The sequence below is a fragment of the Xyrauchen texanus genome, chromosome 8, assembly GCF_025860055.1.
Source record: "Xyrauchen texanus isolate HMW12.3.18 chromosome 8, RBS_HiC_50CHRs, whole genome shotgun sequence".
Taxonomy (NCBI): Eukaryota; Metazoa; Chordata; class Actinopteri; order Cypriniformes; family Catostomidae; genus Xyrauchen; species Xyrauchen texanus.
This window is the reverse complement of record NC_068283.1, coordinates 7133127-7152929: the sequence shown is the minus strand read 5'-3', so window position 1 is coordinate 7152929 and position 19803 is coordinate 7133127. Positions and strand designations below refer to the sequence as shown.

The 19803-nt window shown below is 37.7% G+C and overlaps 1 protein-coding gene across 3 annotated transcripts in view; it reads right to left on the bottom strand.

Annotated features, from left to right (window-relative positions):
- Positions 1–290: 290 nt before the first annotated feature.
- Positions 291–19803, bottom strand: part of LOC127647708 (Na(+)/H(+) exchange regulatory cofactor NHE-RF1-like) — a 39366-nt gene continuing 19853 nt past the window's right edge. For 2 of the 3 annotated variants that reach the window (XM_052132132.1, XM_052132129.1), the window contains 4 exons: positions 15084–15237; positions 9558–9601; positions 3981–4094; positions 291–1914 (listed from right to left, as the gene is read on the bottom strand). In XM_052132132.1, the coding sequence (XP_051988092.1) occupies positions 1768–1914; positions 3981–4094; positions 9558–9601; positions 15084–15237 (459 nt within the window). In that variant the 3' untranslated portion in view covers positions 291–1767. The remainder of the gene's footprint in view (positions 1915–3980; positions 4095–9557; positions 9602–15083; positions 15238–19803) is intronic. The other variant, XM_052132131.1, reaches the window with a different exon arrangement.

The window sequence follows — 19803 nt, the reverse complement described above, 5'->3', positions numbered from 1 at the left end:
AAATAGGAGCTGCACTTGCTAGAAAGACATTGGCTACAGTTTCAAAGTAGCTGCAATGGGTATGTACTGTACATTTTTGCAATTTGAACGCTTGACATTGCCAACACGTTTGACTGTAGCGTCAAACTTGAAATTGGTCATTGGCATGAGGAACAATTCTGCCTCTTGTACCCATGATATAGATGTAATCCATTTAAAGTCACATGCACAATGCTGAATATAAATGTAACAATTTAGTAAACTAGTAAATTAGTGCCGCTAAAACGGCGTCTGACAAAGTGGGTGTGTTTTATAAATGATTTGTTACATGGAAATAACATTCGCACATGCAGGAAATGACACCAATACACGACAGTGATCAAGTGCAGTATTATGGCGGGTCAACTCTGGACTAAATACATAAAACAAACAGAAATAAATGAAATCAAACAGTGGAAGATGGTGATTAGAACAGGAAAGCACTTTGACAGTCTGAGACCACGTGAAAAAACTTCAATTTTTCATATATAATACAATATTTTTCATTACAGATCGTTTATTAGCAAAACAACTTAAGAAAAATAAAAAAAATAGACATTTCAGAATTGTTTTGTATTTGTTATGAACCCTTTTGCCTGCAAGCCTGTGGCATGACCTCTGAACTTTGGTGCAAACCCTGATAGCACACATACATCACCCAGACATATATTTGACGTCTATTTTAAATTGTTTGCTCATCTGCAAGACGTCTATAGCAGATGTCTTTGAGACTGATCTTTTTAAAATGCTTTCCAGATGAAAAGATATAAAAAACAGACATCTCAGAGTACGTGTGCTATCTGGGAAGGCGTTAGTCAATGTCACAAATTAGCTTTTACATCTTGAAATTTTAATGTTGAATCAGAATTTTGTACATACATTACAACATTTTAAATGCAATTTCTTTTCAGTCAGTTCATATAGCCTACTGGGACCCCAATGCATATCAGTTTTCAAGAAGGATGGCAATATTCCCGTATATATGATCTATCATTCCTAGTTAACAAATGCACTCATTGGTTTACTACGAAAGTCAGGATTTATGGATTCAATTCTATCTATAGTCTTCATTTAGTCTAATATTATAAAACTGAAATGTTTCAGAGAAACAGAATTGGAAGAGAAATCAGTCTAAGGCTAAGGATGGCATAAAAAAATCACACATGACACACACCGCAACAATTTCAAACATACATGGTGCATTAGGTACAATGGCTATGTTCAGAATAGCATCTTAACATACTTTTCTTATATTTCTGCATGATATAGCATACTTTTATATACTGTTTGAGAGCACTGGTTGAATGCATGAAATCTCCAGATGACCTACTACAATAAAAATGCAAATAAGTGTATTCATTTCCAAGATGATTACTGGATGCCACTCACATGCAACATCAGGTCATGTGACAGCAACATAGCACACTACTGTTTGAAATGTTTCACTTGCAAATAGTGAATAGTATGCAGTATGCAGTAGGTGGAAAGTTAGTATTCCGTTCTGAACACAGTCAATGATTGAAATACATCACAGTTGTAAAATGTTACATTGCATTTTCCCTAAATTAAAAATAATCTCTGTTAGTAATAAAATATATATTTGTGAGTACAATATAAATATGTGTGTGTATATACACACACAGTACATATACGTATATATATATCAGAGTGGCCTACTGACGACCTCTTTATATCATCTGCTGTGTCTGTATCAAAAAGTCTCGATGGATGTAGAGGTCTGATGAAGGTCTATAAGTTGCTGAAGAGTTCATATTTCTTGCTCCAGTCCATGGGTGGAGCTCTCTTGTTGGAGCGTTTCTGGTGAGTGCGCTCCTTCACCTGCTGTAGGGACAGATTCAGCTCTGGTATGGCATCTACGATTGACGGCTCCACCACCTGACAAAAGAGAAACAAACTAGATGTTGACATTTTCTCAAATAAACGCAGCAACAAGGCTGATAAAATGCAAATCTGAAATGTACTGTGAGTCACTTTGAATTAAAGGGTTTACAAAATGTGTAAATTAATAAGTAAATCGTATGTCTGCAGGATTGAAGTTGAAGTTGAATTATTCAGGTTAGGAGCAACTCTAATAGTGATGCCTGCAACTTAATTATTAATTTCAAATAAGTTATCAAACAAATTTTTTCAAGGTAAAAAAAATATTAAAACAATTATTTCTCCCCAGTTTGGAATGCCCAATTCCCAATGTGCTCCAAGTCCTCTAAATCCGGGTGGCGGAGGACGAATCTCAGTTACATCCGCTTCTGAGACCGTCAATCCACGCCCAACCGAGAGCGAGAACCACATTATACCGACCATGAGGAGTTTACCCCAACCTGACTCTACCCACCCTAGCAACCAGTCAATTTGGTTGCTTAGGAGACCTGGCTGGAGTGACTCCAGGTGTGGTAGTAGCCAGCGCAAATATAAATAAAATAAAAAAATTAAATTCATGAATTTTTCTGTCGCTTAAATAAAGGCATTTTCTTAGGATTCTTCCATTTGACCTGAACAAATTGTGTTTTTTCATAAAAATTAAAAAATATAATTATTTTTTTTAAACTTCATTTGGTTGACACAAGCTTTTCAATTATTAATACTATTTTATAACTAAATTGTTTAACTGCTTTATCCATACAATGCAAGTGAATGATGACCAGAACTTTAAAGCTCCAAAAAGCATATAAAGGCATAAAAATAATCCATAAGACTCCAGTGGTTAAATCCATGTCTTCAGAAATGATATGACAGGTGTGGATGAGAAACAGATCAATATTTAAGTCCTTTAAGTGCATATCGCCATCTACTGGGCAGAGAGGAGAATGTATTTTATTAAATTAAGTGATTTTTGGAGCTTCAAAGTTCTGGTCACTATTCACTTTCATTGTATGGACCTGCAAAGGTGAAATATTCTTCTATAAATCTTTGTGTTCTGCAGAAGAGAGAAAGTCTTATCAATCTGGGATGGCATGAGAATGAGTAAATGATGAGAGAATTTAATTTTGGGGATTCAAAAATAAATAAATAAATAAATAAATGGCATTGTGTCATTTGAACCGCTATAATTAGCAAACTCCGAACTGCTCACTTTAAAGATTTTTGGATATTAAAAGCATGTAATTGTGAACAATTTGAATCACTTCTATTGCTACCGCTGCTGTTCAATCAGAATTATTCTAATGATTCAGCAAGTAATGACCTTCTATGGGCCTTTCGTGCTGTATTAAAGATTATTATTTCCTTTTATTTTTGTCATTGCTTACAATTCTTTTCCTGGGTTGTCTTACTAATATGCTCATTTCATTATTTCTAGTTTCTTTCCAATTAGCTGCTTATTGATGTGTATACACCCTCTGTTGATTAACCAATTACTGCAGCACTGTGCTAATGGTCCTGAATTATAAATGCCTGCATTGATGCACAATAGACTGAGAGACCCTGGAGCTGTCTGATGTTTGTAGTCCTGAGAAATGTGCATTTGTTTTCCTTTGTTTCTGTGTATCTTTTAGTTGTGTAATTTAAATAAGATTTATCTTGATTGAAGTGTTTGTATTTCTGTGTCTAGAAACCACACATTATTTACTCATCTGCTTTGTTCGGCCTGCTTTAATGGACTAAAGTGGTCAAATGGAATTGCACTAATGGATTCTCTGTTCTTACAGACACCCCTGTTTGACTCAAGCCAGACCTTTCCTCAATCCTAACCTCCCTTACGTGTGCTTTAAAAGTAGTTGTTCAGCCAGACAGCACATAGGCCTACATATTGCAGTTACAGTTAGGTTGTTTGGAATGAAAGACCAGCTGCTTACTGTATACTATATAAATGATATATGTGAAACTGTATATAATAGACATTGAGCAGTAGTATTTTTTGTTTGTTTTTTTATATTAGTGTGTGTATTCTACTGGGCAGTATTTAGTAGTCACCTAGTATTCCAAACACATCTTAAAGGCTTTACCTCATTGGGCGGAGTCTCAGTGGGCGGGGCCATGAGTGACGTTTTGGATGGAGGCGGACTGACGGACAGCTTTGAGTCCTTCAGCTGCACCTGTTTGGCCACATTTCCATTAACCTGAACGACAGACACCGATTTCAGTACAATATCCTGTGACCGATCATCAAGTAGTCTTGTGTAGCCAAACTTTTTACTATCAGCACAAAGTCTGGTACAGTTTGATGCTTTTACTGCCCAAAACCCACCTACTTTGTAGAGTTTGACTGACTGGTAGAGACAAAAGTCGAACAGACAACAAACATATTTAGCGTGGACTTTGAGGTGCAGTACTTCAGATTGTCCACTAGGGGTCATACATGACCATCTAACTCTAGTTTCTGTCAGCTTCACTCATTATAGCTGTGTGAGGCCTTGGGTTGCTGCAGACAGAAGCTCATTAACTGTAAAAGTGGGCAGCATTAGCAGGGCATCTGTGACAGGTGACAGTGCCCACTTATGTCCTCCTGACAGCTACATCTAACATGTTAACCATTAGCCAGAGGCTGAAATATTGTGTCTCAGCTCTCACAGTCCACGATCTCTTCCGGAGACACAGGTGGTCTCACAGCTCCAGCATCTTGCTACTTTTCCTCTAAAGGCAGCATTCCTCTAGCAAACACAAAGCAACTTGATTTTGGCTGGAGGTGTACACCTACCAACTGTTATTGCAGGTGTCTTGTCCTCTTCTGACAGAGGTCTGTCACAAGAACTAAACGACTGCCTTGGAAATCGAAATAAGAACACCAGTACCACACAAACATAAATAATTGTAATATACATAATTGTGGGGTAACGTTACCCTTTTAAGATGCGTGAATGTGTGTTTGCTCCTTCAGGGCTTGCTGTAGTATTGTGGCCTCTTTTTGACGCCAAAGCCACAACTGTGTAAATGCAGGCTGGTTGATCCATGTAGCCTTTAGCCTCCTTGTTAGAGCACCCGCCTCCCACGCCGGAGATGCCGAGCGGTGATGGTACAATGGTGCCGTGACCCGGATGGGAGTGAGGTTTAGCGGGGTGAGTGTAACGGGAGCCAGCTGGTAGATAGCTGTGCAGTGTGTAAACCTCACTCTCCTAACCTCAAGAGGTGCACTAGCGACTGACACTAGAGGCTGTAGCCTCCTTGTTAGAGCACCCGCCTCCCACGCAGGAGACGCCGGAGCGGGCGAGCAGGGCCGGTTACACTAGCAAGCTAAAATGGAACTTCATTCAGATTTGCCTTCAGTTAACATGAAGGAATAAAGAGCACAGATGACATGGGGAAAATGGCATTAGCACTAGCACTGGACATTAGCGCTAGCTAGCTAATCGGTGGTTGGTGTTCGCAACTGCTTGTGTATTTACTAGCTAGTCAAGCGTGTAAAGCATTACTCATTGTTAGATAGCAAGAAAAGTACACACTATTTTATACAGGATTTATTTAATGGGATTCACCACAAGTAATAGGATGCTGCAGTGTAACCTGGACAGAAATGAACATAGAAATTGCTGCTATTTGGCATTTTGAACAACATCGGTTTATAATCATGTACCTTATAAGTCTTTGACTGAAGATGTAGGTGAAATGCAAAGTTTCTATGCAGTTGAACACCAAAATGTTCTTTGCATTCAGAATAGGTCCAGATAGATTTTAGCCTAATAGTGATACTTCATTGAATGGCCAATTTTACATAAAAATAAAATACAGTATTTTGTTTCCACACAGTATTTGGCATTTCATTTTGATACTTAAACGGAGGTATTTTGTGTTTATTTTAATAATTTATGTATTTATGCCATTGCACACATACATCTCAGAGATGTCTTTTTAAAAGTGTTTCATCTTAAAAAGATCAGGTTTGCAAACATCCTAAATCGTAAGTATCAGAAGCGTATTGCAGATTAGCAAACGATCTTCAAAATATGTCTTCCAGATGTAAACACACACACCCCTCAAAATAGATGTGGCATGATATTTTTTTGACAACCAGAAAGTGTTTGAACAGTATATCAACTATTTTTAGCATTACAAACCTGGCAAACTTCTTTTTATATTAAATATTTAGCTTAAAAGCTGCTTGTGCTACGTTTCTTAAAAGTAAATGCCACCTGGATTGGTGTTGGTTGTTGGTGATGAATCTGCACGTTCTTTGTGCTTATGCCTCCTATTGGTTGGAGTTCGTTTTGTGCAGTATTTCTTGCAAGACATTGGAGTGATTAGGTCATTTGTAGCACTCATGTAGCAGCCGAATGGGCCGGCTCACTGAACATTTGTTTTGACTGTTCGAGTGTCCTATTTTTTGTTGTTGTTGTGCTGGTTCCGCCTAGCAGCTGTAGTTTGTTTTGTGGAATAACACACCTTCGGGACAGTTATGTGGATGAATCTGCATGCTCTTTGTTCCTTGTCCATCTATTGGCTGGAGTTTGTTTTATAGATTATGTTCTGTTGTGTAAATCTGTCTCACAAAATGTGTATAGAAACACTGGACTTGAGCAATCCGACAGCAAAGTTGTTGCGGGGGCTCTTGTAGGCATACATGGACTGTTTGAGTTTAGAAGGATGGACGCCAGTTGGTGCAGTCGTGCGCTGAGTTAATGCACACTTTTTTATAATATGATACAGTGTTTCTTCAAGAAATGCATCTTTTCCAACAGGAAGCTGAAAAATTTGGGAAGATATGGGGTGGACATATTTTCTTTAGTGCTGGCTCAAGTAAGAGCAGGGGAGTCATTACATTGATAAATGAGAATCTACAATTCAAATGTCTCAAACAGATTAAAGATATATTAGGAAGAGTCATTATTATTTTAGCAGAAATTCAGGGGCAAAATCTTATTTTGGCTAATATTTATGCACCTAATGCTAGATCTTGAAAGGATGTTGCAAGCCGCTAGCACCCTTCATGATATAATATTGACATGGAGACTTTTGAACCCATCTGGTAGGGACTATACATGTTTTTACATCAGTCCATAAGAGTTACTCTAGAATAGTTTTTTTTATATATAACATTTAATCTGTTGTTGATTGCTCAATTGGAAACAACTTGGTCTCAGATGACACCCTGGTGAGTTGTGGTTTTGCCACATATGGAGAAAAATAAATCATATAGTTGGCACTTTAATGTATCCCTTTTGCAAAATCCTGAATTCCAACAAATGGTAAAGGCTGAAATCAATGTTTATATGGAGACCAACTGGTATCCCCTGTGGGCGTGGCTTGGGAGGCACTTAAGGTGATTCTTAGGGGCTGGATCATACAGTATGCCTCATTCATAAAAAAAATCCAAAGCACGAGAGCTCGTAGAGTTGGAAGGGATTATTAAAAGTGCAGAGGCAGAGCTGAAGTGCCGAATGTAGTCTGAAATACAGATATAATACTATTTTGTCGCGGAAGGTGGAGTTTTGGCTATTCAGGGCAAGACAGTCATACTTTGAGTTGGGGGACAAAGCAGGGAATATTTTGGCTAGATATATCAAGCCGAGAAATTATTTTTCTAACATTTCCTCAGTGAAGTCTGCTGGTGGTGAAATATTTATCTCGGCCATTGATATTAATAATGCTTTTAAATATTTCTATCTTGATCTCTATAGTTCCACATCTTAGTCTACTGATGAGGATATTAGAAACTTTGTGGAACCATTAGAACTTCCTAAACTGATGACTGAGCAAAAAAACAATTCTTGATTCTGAGATAATCTTGGAGGAGCTTGGTGGTGTAATTAAGGCCTTGGCTACAGGCAAGGCTCTGGGGCCAGACAGCTTTGCTGCTGGGTTTTTAGATCTTATGCTATAGAATTGGCTCCACTTTTGTTAGAAGTTAATATGGAATCATTAAAGAATGGAAAGCTTCCACCAACCATGACACAACAAAATTATGGCTGAACACAAAATTATGTATTAATAAGTCTCCTTTCTGCTGGACAGAGTGGATTGTGAGAGAGGTTAATATAATTATTTGAGAGTGAAGTGTTGAGATCCTTTGAAAATATATGTTCAACATTTTAGGATACCCAGATCTCAGTTCTTTAGGTATTTACAGCTGCACCACCTGCTCTGTAGTATTTTTGGGAGTGCATACAGCCCCCTAAAGTGGCAGATACTCTGAGAGAGGTGATGACTGCTTTTGGAAAAGGTCATGAGGCATCAGTGTATTACTTCCTGCTAATTCAGTGACAGAGCTTTAACTTCTGTCAAGAGATTATGGGAGAAAGATTTAAATTTGGTATTGGAGGAGGGAGTGTGGGCTAGGATTCTTAAAAACGTTAAGTACATCTAGAGATGCAAGGGTGTGCCTGATACAATTCAAGATTTTACACCGATTCTATTGGACACCTCTAGATTGTATAGGCTTCAACAATCAGATGATGGAGACACAACCCATGTTTTTTAGTGGTGTGTTAAGATCCAAGAATTTTGGTTGAGGGTTCAGAGATTTATGCGTCATGTATTGGACACTCAATTTTTATTTTGCCCCAGACTCTTTTTTGCTTTTTTTGGAGGGTTCTCGGGAGGGGTAGTGGAGAGGGATTTGTAGTTTTAAATGTGTATGTGCATTCTTATTGTTTTCTTGAAAGTATACTTTTTTATGTTCTAAAATTATATTCGGGGAGAGGAGCTTAATGTATATAATTTGATTCCATATTTTGTTATGTTTTATTTTGTGAATGGAATCAATAAAAATTGTTAATAACAAAACCATGAATTAAGTGTATGGTGAAATGAATCTTTACGAAGATTAATAAATGCTGTAAAAGATTTGTTCTGTGTTAGTTCATGTTAACTAATGCTGTTAAGTAAGACAGTAAGACAAAAACATTTGCACATTTTCTCAAATACTGTATATAACATAGTTTAAATAAAAACACACGTATATACATATTTCTACTTTTTTCTTTATTATAAGCATTCTAATTATATAATATATGGAATATTCCTACTATTGGAGCATTTCAAGCTTGAAGTACCACCTCTTCAGCAGGGGCAGTAGGCAAAACTCCAGCTGTAGCTTTAGGTTAGGTCAAGGCAAACAACCCATGTTATTGTACATTATTTGTTCGGGAAAGACTGTGCACAATAATAAATCCAAAAGGAAAGTGTGCATGGCTGAGAAATGCGGTATTGTTATTAGAGCTGGATGGTATAGTTTTTAAAAATCATCTCAATATTTTTCAGTTAATGGAATTGCTCAAATGCGGGTACAGTCTACTGATGCTAATTAATCATTTGGCTATCACAGATACATGACAAGTGTAGGAACCAAGTAAATAGTGATGCTGATATCTTAATGAAGTTCACACAAAGCTATCGCATGACTTCAGACGACGCATATGGACTACACCTCCTTTTATGTTTCAAGGAAGAAAATTATATGGTGTCAGAGTTACAAGGGGGTAAGAACATTTTACATTTGAATTGAATGAATAATGTTCTCAAAAGTGGCTCATCGAATCACACATTAGATCCACACAGAAAGATCGGACTACCTTGATTCTCTCTATAATACCATTCTTAAAGCATTAGTATGGCTTGCTAGTATAATATCATAAGAGCTGTTGTCTTACCTTGTCCTCCATGTCTCCGTTGAGCAATGGTTCAGGCAACGGTCCTGCAGGCAGAGAAAAGCAGCACAGGTCAGTCACAGATAAACCAACAACACCTCAAACTTTCATCTGGATCCTTCAGACACTCAACTTTCTCCAACAGCAACTGAAATGCTCCTCAGAGGCAGCGAGCAAGAGCAAAGACACTTTGATCAAACATCTTGATCAGGTGAGTAGCTAGTATGACATTCACACTTCTCAGGTTGCAGTGAGCATATGTCTACTCTGTTACATACTACAGGTATGTGCTTCATTCATTATTCAGGTAAAGATCATATCCGTGGTGACATCCAAGGTACCTGGATATGTGTCGTCACGGCCCATGAAAATCTAGAAGCCTTCATTGTGGATTACACATTAACAAATCAAGTGACACAAGAGACGGATGTGGAGATCTTGGCATGAAACTGTAAAATGATGGCTCTGTTCCTAAAGGTATCAAAAAGGTGGGCAGAGTAATTATGCTTCTTTAAAACATACTTTCTTCTAAGCTAAGCGCACACTTCACAACTCACAGTCTGGTGTTTTCTGTCGAGTTGGTGCGCACACTACATGACTGATAGCATAGGGTGCTAGGGTGTATTTGCTACACAACCATTAATACCCAACTGAAACTACGATCCCGAAATTCATTGACAAACTCACGCACATCGGGAGAATTCATTTGTGACAACATGTCAACAAATAACATGAAAGGACGGCCGGAGGCAGTTTTTGCACTGATTTGCACAGAACAGGAGTAAAAAGAAAAAGAGCTGTAAATTTGATGAGACAGCAAGTTTTATTTTTTATTTATTTATTTTTTGGCATGAAAATCTGAGACTAATCTCCGACTGGTCGCCGACTCACTACACATCTCAAGCTTGTCACCTGATGTTTTGCGTGCTAGGCTCTAGCCAAATTCAAGAGACGTTACATTATAAAAACACTACAGTATTGATAAACACACTGTACATATAAATTAATAAAATTGTACAATTATACACAATTTTTATGTGTGCTATTTATTTTTATGCTTTATGGAGTATTGCATTGTTAGCTTAGCAACATGCTAACATCAAACTGTATTGAAATTAAGGCCATTTCTCAATGTGCGTTCTTACGTTCTCGTGGACATGTTTGAGGTCATCATCCACTGCCGAAGTTCAATAGAGTACAACAGTGCCCACTCATTATTCAGCCGTCTGTGATCCGGAAGCATTTTCCCCAATAATTTCTTCCATGGACTTTTCATAAAAACCTCCATTAAAGAGTTGTAAAGCATGAACCAAACCAACCAGCTCCAGGGTGAATCACAACATTACAGACTTTGTTTTAAGGCAAAAAAGTTCAAGTCTGTGTACTTACTGTCTTTCATGGAGGACATGGACTACAATCTCATGAAGCATTGCGAATGATGTAATTTAATAAAAAACAAAGTGAATATATATAAAGCTATTGTTTTTAGGTTGTTGACCTATAGAAACAAAATAGTTTAAGTTTATTGCAAAATATTCTGATATACACAAATATAGAAGTAGTTTGAGAGAGAAGGAGATCGACTCGTTTGCGTCATTCAGAGTGCGTAATGGGAGTGGGCGGTAGCTCCCCGGCTAATTTTGCCGGTTTTGTTGGCCACATTTTTATGATTGGGGAAGCTTTCTCTACTGGACCATGGGTAATGTAGTTGTTCAACAAATATTCAGCTATTAAACATGATTTTTAAACAATGAAGTTGAAATAACATTGACTGATAGCTTCAACGGAAGCATATACCATCAATGAACAACCTCGGAGCTCACAGTAGATCTGTTTTTAAAGGATTATAAGTTAGCTTTGAAAATCAATTTGTCTACAAAGGAAGAAATTACTGGGGTTTTTACTTCCGGAACCACACTGTTGCGCTCTATTCCAATACTCAAGAACAGAGAATGCACAAAATTACCCAGATGTGTTCTTGATCCGGCCAGATTTCGAGGATGGATTGGATGGTGACTTGTGTCCAAGAACCCAGTACAATGATGGCAGACAAAGGACATTTATCATCGAGTTTTCCCCTCAAGAGTTTCCCCACTGTATGCTCACGAAAGTCTGGCAGCTCGTGAGAGTCTTTATACTCTGTCAGCATTTGTTGTTCCATTGGGCATGAAAATCTCAGGAAGATCGCAGCATATCTCAAAGCTTGCAATAGATGCATTCTAAATCCTTCTGTATTTTCGAGTTTGTTCTTTCAAGGTAGCTTGGCAAGACTAGTCTTCATAAGAACACAAGTCCGTTCTCTGCATTCTTAGCATTGAGAAACAACCTAATTGTGAGTAGAGTCTGTCATGCGGTTTACCATATGTGTGATGCACAAAGTTGCTGTATATTCTACAATGGTCACTTATGAGGTTCCATTTTTGTTTGGAAGCTGTAGAGAGCGGACGCATCTTTTTGAGATGGGAATATTTTCTATTTTCCAACAGTACTGTCAACAGTACCATCAGCCGTAATCAACAGCAGTCCACATATGCAGCAAATAGACTTTACGTTAAAACTAACCTGGGATATTACATTAAAGCATAAGTGTGTAATTGTGTAACTAGTACCACCAAATGGACTAGCCAAAATAATTTTTTTCAGGTTTCGTGAACACTACTGCCAGCTGCCATTGGTCCGTGAAAAACAAATTGGCCTGTCCCAAACTCGCACCACTGTTTGAATCAATCAGAATGTTTACATGCAAGTTCGATTTCAGTCAGACTAATAATCAGTCATGTTAACACTTCAGTCCAACTGAATTTTTGCAAACTGAAGCGGACAAACAGACGTAGAAAATGCGATTGTAGCTCGGCTTCATCCAGCGTGTATACAAGTTAATCAGACATTGCTGTGTGCATGACAAGTATGATAAACAAATGGTCACTTTAAAACATTTATCATGTGACATTGCTGCTGCTCAGAGTGTGCCTCAGACTCACACTAGAGAGCGCCGCTCAATCTCTTTTACACTTTTCAGGAAAATCAACCTAGGAATTGCTTACTTGTCTCTGCATATTAACAACAAGGTATTTTATCATCCAAAAAAATCTCTACAGCCCAATCTTATCCAATCCTGAAGTACCAAACACCAGCTGGTCCTTCTGTTGAGTTGTTTAGGAAGGAAAGGGTAGTGAAGCAGATTAATGAAGTGTGTGTTCTGGAGAGAGGACACATTAGTGTGATCATATGTGAAAGTGTTGGAGAAAACAGCTTGTATGACTGTAATAGAACAAGATGTGATTGGCTGAAAGAACTATTTGAAGTGACTTGATTGGCTAAAATAATCTTTGGGGTAACAGAGTTCAGCTATTAGAGTGTCCACTATTTCAGCAGTCTTGGTTCTGGACGTAATTTTCCCTTGCATATTTCATTAAATCCTTCACAAAATAGTTGTAAGCCATGAAATAAACCAGTTCTGAAGTGAATCAAAGCACTACAAACTCTTATTTGAAGCAAACAAGTATTTGAAAATTGGACAAAAAGACAAAGGAACAAGCCGGTGTACTTAACGCCTTTCATGATGGAATGAACTACAGTCCAATGAAGCCTTGCGAAAGCAGCAATAGAATTAAAAGTGATGGGAAAATAAAGTTGTTGGTTATAAGTATAGAAACAATATATTTGAAGTTTATTGCACAATATCCAGATATTAACAAATATAAATAGTTGAATGAGTCAAGTGAGAGTGCTCCATTGTGTCATTCACAGAGCGTCATGGGAGTGGCCGGTCGCTGCTGCGCTTTGTTGGCCATAATACTCTGATTAATGGATCTCACTTCAGGATGATGGGCAGTGTAGTTTTTTTTTTTTTACCAGAAATTCTGCTCTTAAAAGGTTCAATATGTTATATATTTACTGTACAAAAGCATAAAATGATCATATGTTTTCAGAGATTTAGGAAACATGCTAAGTTGAAATACTGGCTTCTCCGAAAACAATGCTACAGCCAGTATATTCTACTTTGAAATGTCTGTTCCAAGCCAGAATTTCTGTTTGTGTTTTGGCCTGTGTGATCCCGCCCACTGCCCATTTCCCTATAGTATTTCTACACCCCAGGATGCCAGATTTGAAACAAGTTAGCGGGCAAACACAGCATGCTGCAGCCATGGAAGCCAGCAATACATCTAACTAACATTGACAGAGTTATAAAAAATCTGCATGAGCCGTTTTATAATTTACAAATAATAAAAACATTGCAAATGTGTACATTAGCTAATCAACTTACAGTGTAATGCTTGTCTCTTGCTATTGTCAGTTTGCTCATTCCTGTTGCGTGTCCTCGACTTGGCAACCCGCATGAGCTTTGATTCTGGGGAGGAGGGGGCGGGGGAGACAACTCTCTCCAATATTTTGATTTTGGACTGCAATACCCATTTTAAACACTTGATGTCAATGATACAAATTGCACCTTTAAGCACAATGTTTGAAAAATGAAGTTGAATTTACACAGATTGAAGCATACAGCATCAGTTATCAACATCAGAGCTAACGCTAGGTCTGTCTTTTCGTGATATTAAATTCATCTTTGAAGAAACTTGGTGAGATTTTGATTTCCAGAACCAACTGTTGTGCTCTTTTAGAATGATTATTTGGTCATGACATAATTTACCTGAGACTCCAGGGAGATTAGTCACATGGCATTTATGGCTCAGATGATTGGCAGTTAAAAATGGGCCAGAAGTGAATGCTCATGAGTAAACTTTGCTTTGTGTTTGGGTCCGGATCACAGAGTGAGGGTTTGTGAATGTACATGATCACTAACATATAACCAAACCGAAGCTCAAAAACATATGACCAATATATTTCTGCTGCATATTTCAAAAGAATCAGTCTAATCATCGGACACTCCAGGAATATCTCTACTAGGGTGTCTTTGATCATGTTAACACATATTTTACATTGGGTTTGCAAGCTTGATGACTACATTATATATGCACGTGTCAAAGGTTTAGTTCTGTGTTGGTCGCCACTTGTTAACTTGTGTTCTTGATGCGAAACCATTTGAGAACCTCTGCTATAGTGGACCTTAAGGCCCCTGCTTGTCACAGGGCCAGGGACAATGTTGACAGATGTAGTGTGTGTAAAATCCGTGAGAGCGGTTAATGAAATGTTTCCATTACTGGTGATGCCAAATGATTGGCCAGTAAATCATTTGTGTAAACAGTACGTCTCCACTCACTCATGACTAATCTTGTTGTGCCAAAAACAAACACTTATCGTTTCCATAGCTGCAGCTTACACTGTGCTCTCACTTGGAGTAATCTTTGGCCTGGGGCAACAAAACGAGATGGACAAACAAAATTGTGTTTTGATTGTCTTGATTAGAAACGACCACAGCGCAAAGAGAGACTTGAGTGAAAACAGTCACATATGCCTGACTGACGATTCTGCTTCAGACGCCATCTAGAGGCAGTAAGGAGTATGAATGCTTAAAATCTGCTAAATGAGCTTACAACACGCTCTTCTTGACAAAGCAGAGTTTTGTACCTGTGATGTGCTCTGCAGTGGGCATCACTTGACACTTCCTGAAGAAAGCGTCTGTGTCTGGATCTACAACCAAGAGAGTTGTCTCCTCTCCGCTGGCTTTAATAGCAGCGACCACCTCCGAATGCTGCTTGCCTTCCACTGGAACTCCATTCACCTGCAGATAAAGAGAGACATTTGAACACACGCAAGACTGACTAAGTGTTAAAAACATTACTGGAACTATTCAGGATGAAATATCACACTAGCATGTAGGAAATGCTACTTTGAGACTGTAGTTAATCAAGCTAAGACGTTACAAAGAGCAGCGCAACATTACAAGAAAAACACGACTATGCTACCGCTACTACACTGACGCTTATTCAGTGGGTATTGGGCAATACCTTTTTAAATATATAACTGAGGATTGTGGAGTGGGACGGTCGTGTGTCTGTCACTGGGGAGAGAGGAAGCGGTAAGGGCAATCAATATGGCAAAAAACAGAGATGTAACATTTTACCGTGCTACGCTGCTAATTGTTGCTACTGGAAAAAGCTAGACTGTTTTGAAAACGGCTAAGCTATTGTCACACTTAGCTGTTGAAAAATGATCGGGGTCAGTTGCACCAGCCATACATGCGTTACAACTTAGCCTAGTTGTGGGGTAAATGGGCTCTAAGTCACAATTTATGCACTACTAAATATCTGAGCATTGCACAATTAAACTTTGGTAGGATGAAACCCCAAGTAGGAACTAGATAATTACGGAACCCTCCAACCAGGTGTAACGGTTGAAGCAGACTGATTTAATGACATCAATAAGCTCATGTTTTGTGTGACAGACCTTCAGACATCTGATTATGTTGATATTTACACTCGTTGAGATTTATGAAAATGTAAATTTATGTTAGTGATATTGCTACTTGCTATCAGCAATTCTCTACTGTATACTGCCTACCTTTTTTTAAATAGTATATTTACCAAATTGTGTTTAAACAAATCATAATTTTTTTTACTAATTAATTGTAATGAAATACTTCACATTTATTCTTATTTCATATCTATTCACCACTTCAAGATAACTTGATTCAATTTGATGGAATTGTGTCACACAATTGAAATGTGTAAATCTTAAAAACAGACCGTTATATTTTTTGAGTGTATAATGGAGGGATATCCACCGCGTCACCTTTGGACGTTAACCTGATATCTATTTTTAGCAGATGAATTATTCACATCTGCATTGTTCCAACAAAGAAAGTGTTTATCAAAGCAATCATTCATTTTTCAATATTATTAGTCTCGTTTCCTGCAATCCAAGGGAAGGATATCCCGTTCCGTTTATTCTCAAACATTCATGAGTTAAGACATACACACACGGTCGCCAAGAACCATGAGAGCAGTTTGTCTGAACTGAATGTCAAGGCCAAATCTGACAGAATCCAGGCCTGATTTGGGTAGATTTGGTACATTTTGGAGGAAAAAAACTTGAAAATAGAAATAAAGTAAGAAAGAAAATAAATGGATAAGAAGTCCAATGTACTAATGTACAATCACTACAGGTGTATTTAAATGAGAACCAGTGGCATCTGGCCTGTGACAATGGAGTAAAACCTGCAACATGTAAAAAAGCGCCATTTTGAAGACCAACACGCATGAGATTTCCGACCTTTCAAGATTTTCAGTGAAGAATTGCTTAAATAAGTGTGTTCCTCAAACAAAGCTATAAGATGTAGTGCATAAGTGGTATGGACTACTTATACAGTACCTTTTTTCACCTTTTTACTGCTTAACAGTGTCAGTCCCCATTCACTTTTATTGTATGAAAAGACAAAGTTTGTAAAGTCTCTAAGAAACTATTTCTTTAAGTAATGTTTGAGTATGTTTAGGTGTGTTAAGAGCTGCTCTAGTACAGCTCTATCCATCTATATGTGGAATGAAGGTGTGTCTGTTAGTCTAGTTCATTACTAGAGAGGAAACAGACAATGTGCACTCAGCAGCAGAAACAATAGCTGCCTGTCCAACACAAAGAGCACGGCTCACAGCAGGAGCACTGGAGGCCCCACTGGGACAACAAATAACCCTCCATTGCTCCCTCTCTCCTCCCTCTGCTTCCTTCCCTGCCTTTACACATTTACTGGTGGCCTTTCTGTAGCCCTCAGTCCGGATGAAGGGGCCTAATGCGAACGCAGCAAGAATTACAACTTGCACAAGAACAGGAGAGTACTGAAAGTCCCCACAATCTGAATTAAGTGAACACTTTACAGAATGTTGAATATATAGTGGAGATGACAAGTTAGTAGGTGTTGTTTAGGCATACTAGATCTGCTTAGGCTGCTGCTGTACCATTAGACATATATATATATATATATATTCTCCTTCATGCAGATCTAGACCAGTGGTGCTGGGGAGGAGGAGGGTTTAAAAAAAGCTTGTAGCATGCTGCAGTGAAACCAGCTTGCATGCAAATCACTAAATCAATCTAAATGTTAGACAAAGAGAGAGAACGCAAGCTGATTGGCTACCAGATTACATGTCAAATATTCTCACGTAGCTAGAACTTTGAGTAAAATGTCAAAAGTTAATGTAAGCGGAAATGTAAAGCAACCAATCACATTTGTTTTGTCATTACATGCCATTTGGGGCGGGGTTATCTGAGATATATTATATCATAATAAAGGACCGGCATGGGGAATTTTTTTTAAGGAATGTTCTGAATTAAATACAAGTTAAGCTCAATTGACAGAATTTGTGGCATAATGTTGAATGCCACAAAAATTCATTTTGACTCGTCCATAATTTTCTTTAACCTCTTAACATCTGGCCTCTTTTTGTGCATGAAAATGTGCTTGAAAATGACATACCCAAACTAAAACTCTTCCAGTTCTTGAACCATTTAGTCTACAAACACAAACTTGGGCTCTTTTGAAAGTAGACACTTAGACATTTGTTATTCAAGAGTAAAAATGTATCATTGTGTTATAAAAAAATGTGTTAGAGCTATTCAAATATTTTGAATGGTGACTACAAATATTATCTATAAAATACTTTCTTTTTTTTTTTTTAATTAGCAAGACTATGCGCAGTGCCCCAAAAACACATCTGATACAAAGCCACATGTCTGATGAAGGTCTCACAGAAGTTTGTAAAAAGTCAATATGACCAAAACTCTTTGTTCCATAATGATTTATGTAAGTGCAAAAAAAAAAAGGACACTTGGAGGCACCAATAGACAACTTGTAAAAACTCTGTAAACCAATTATCAAAGTGGTTCAAAACACACAATTTGTTTATATTTCAATGTAAAAAAAATACCACAAAAAACAAAAAATATACATATACATTATATACATATATAGATATACATTGTATTATTATTTGGGAATATATTTTAATGCATTCCATACACGCTGTTTGGAATAATGTACAGATTGTGCTGTTTCAGAAGGAAATTGGTACTTTAATTTATCAAAGTGGCATTCAACTGATCACAAAGTATAGTCAGGACATTACTGATGTAACAAACAGCACCATCACTATTTGAACAAATCTAGACAGGCCCCATTTCCAGCAGCCATCACTCCAACATCTTATCCTTGAGTAATCATGCTAAAGTGATCATTTGGTACTAGAAAATCACTTGCCATTAAATCAATAATGAGTTGCCACAGTATGCAATAGACTGGCATGTCTTAAGGTCAATATTAGGTCATAAATGGCAAAAAAGAAACCGCTGTCTCTAGAAACTCATCAGACAATTTGAGGAATGAATGCAATACAATGCTTAAAACTGACAAAAACTGAAGATTTCATACAGTGGTGTACACTACAGTCTTCAAAGTCAAGGAACAACTGTCTCTAACAAGGACAGAAAGAGATGTGGAAGGCCAGATGTACAACTAAACAAGAGGATAAGTACATCAGAGTCTCTAGTTTGAGAAATAGACGCCTCACATGTCCTCCGCTGACAGCTTCATTGAATTCTACCCGCTCAACACCAGTTTCATGTACAACAGTAAAGAGAAGATTCAGAGGTGCCACCTTATGAGAAGAACTGCAAAGAAAAAGACACTTTTCAAACAGAAAACAAAAAGAAAAGTTTACAGTGGGCAAAGAAACACAGACATTGAACAACAGATAATTGGAAAAGAGTGTTATGGATCTTAACCCCATTGAGCTTTTGTGGGATCAGCTAGACTGTGAGGTGCGTGAGAAGTGCCCGACAAGACAGTCACATCTATGGCAAGTGCTACAGGAAGTGTGGGGTGAAATGTCACCTGAGAATCTGGACAAACTGACAGCTAGAATGTGAAGGATCTGCAAAGCTGTCTTGCTGCAAATAAAATATTTTTTGATGAGAACTCTTTGAAGTAGTTTAAGAAATTCAGATTTTATTTTTCAAATTGCAATAGTAATTTTTCACGTTATTAATGTCCTGACTATGCTTTGTGATATGTTGAATGCCACATGGGGGAATTTAAATACCAATTACTTTACTTGAGAGCAAAATCTGTACATTTTTCAAAACTTTTGGCTGCCAGTGTATATTTATGCATTTTATAAACAATGTGAAAATCAATTTTAAAATTTGCAATGGAAAAAAACTTTTACAGATGCTTCTGTTCTTTTTTCAATTTTTGTGGTAATCAATTCAACATTATGCCACAAATGCTGTCAATTGAGCTTAACTCACCTCTTGTCATTCCCTCAACCAACTTCACGAGATGCTTCCTGACATGCTTTTA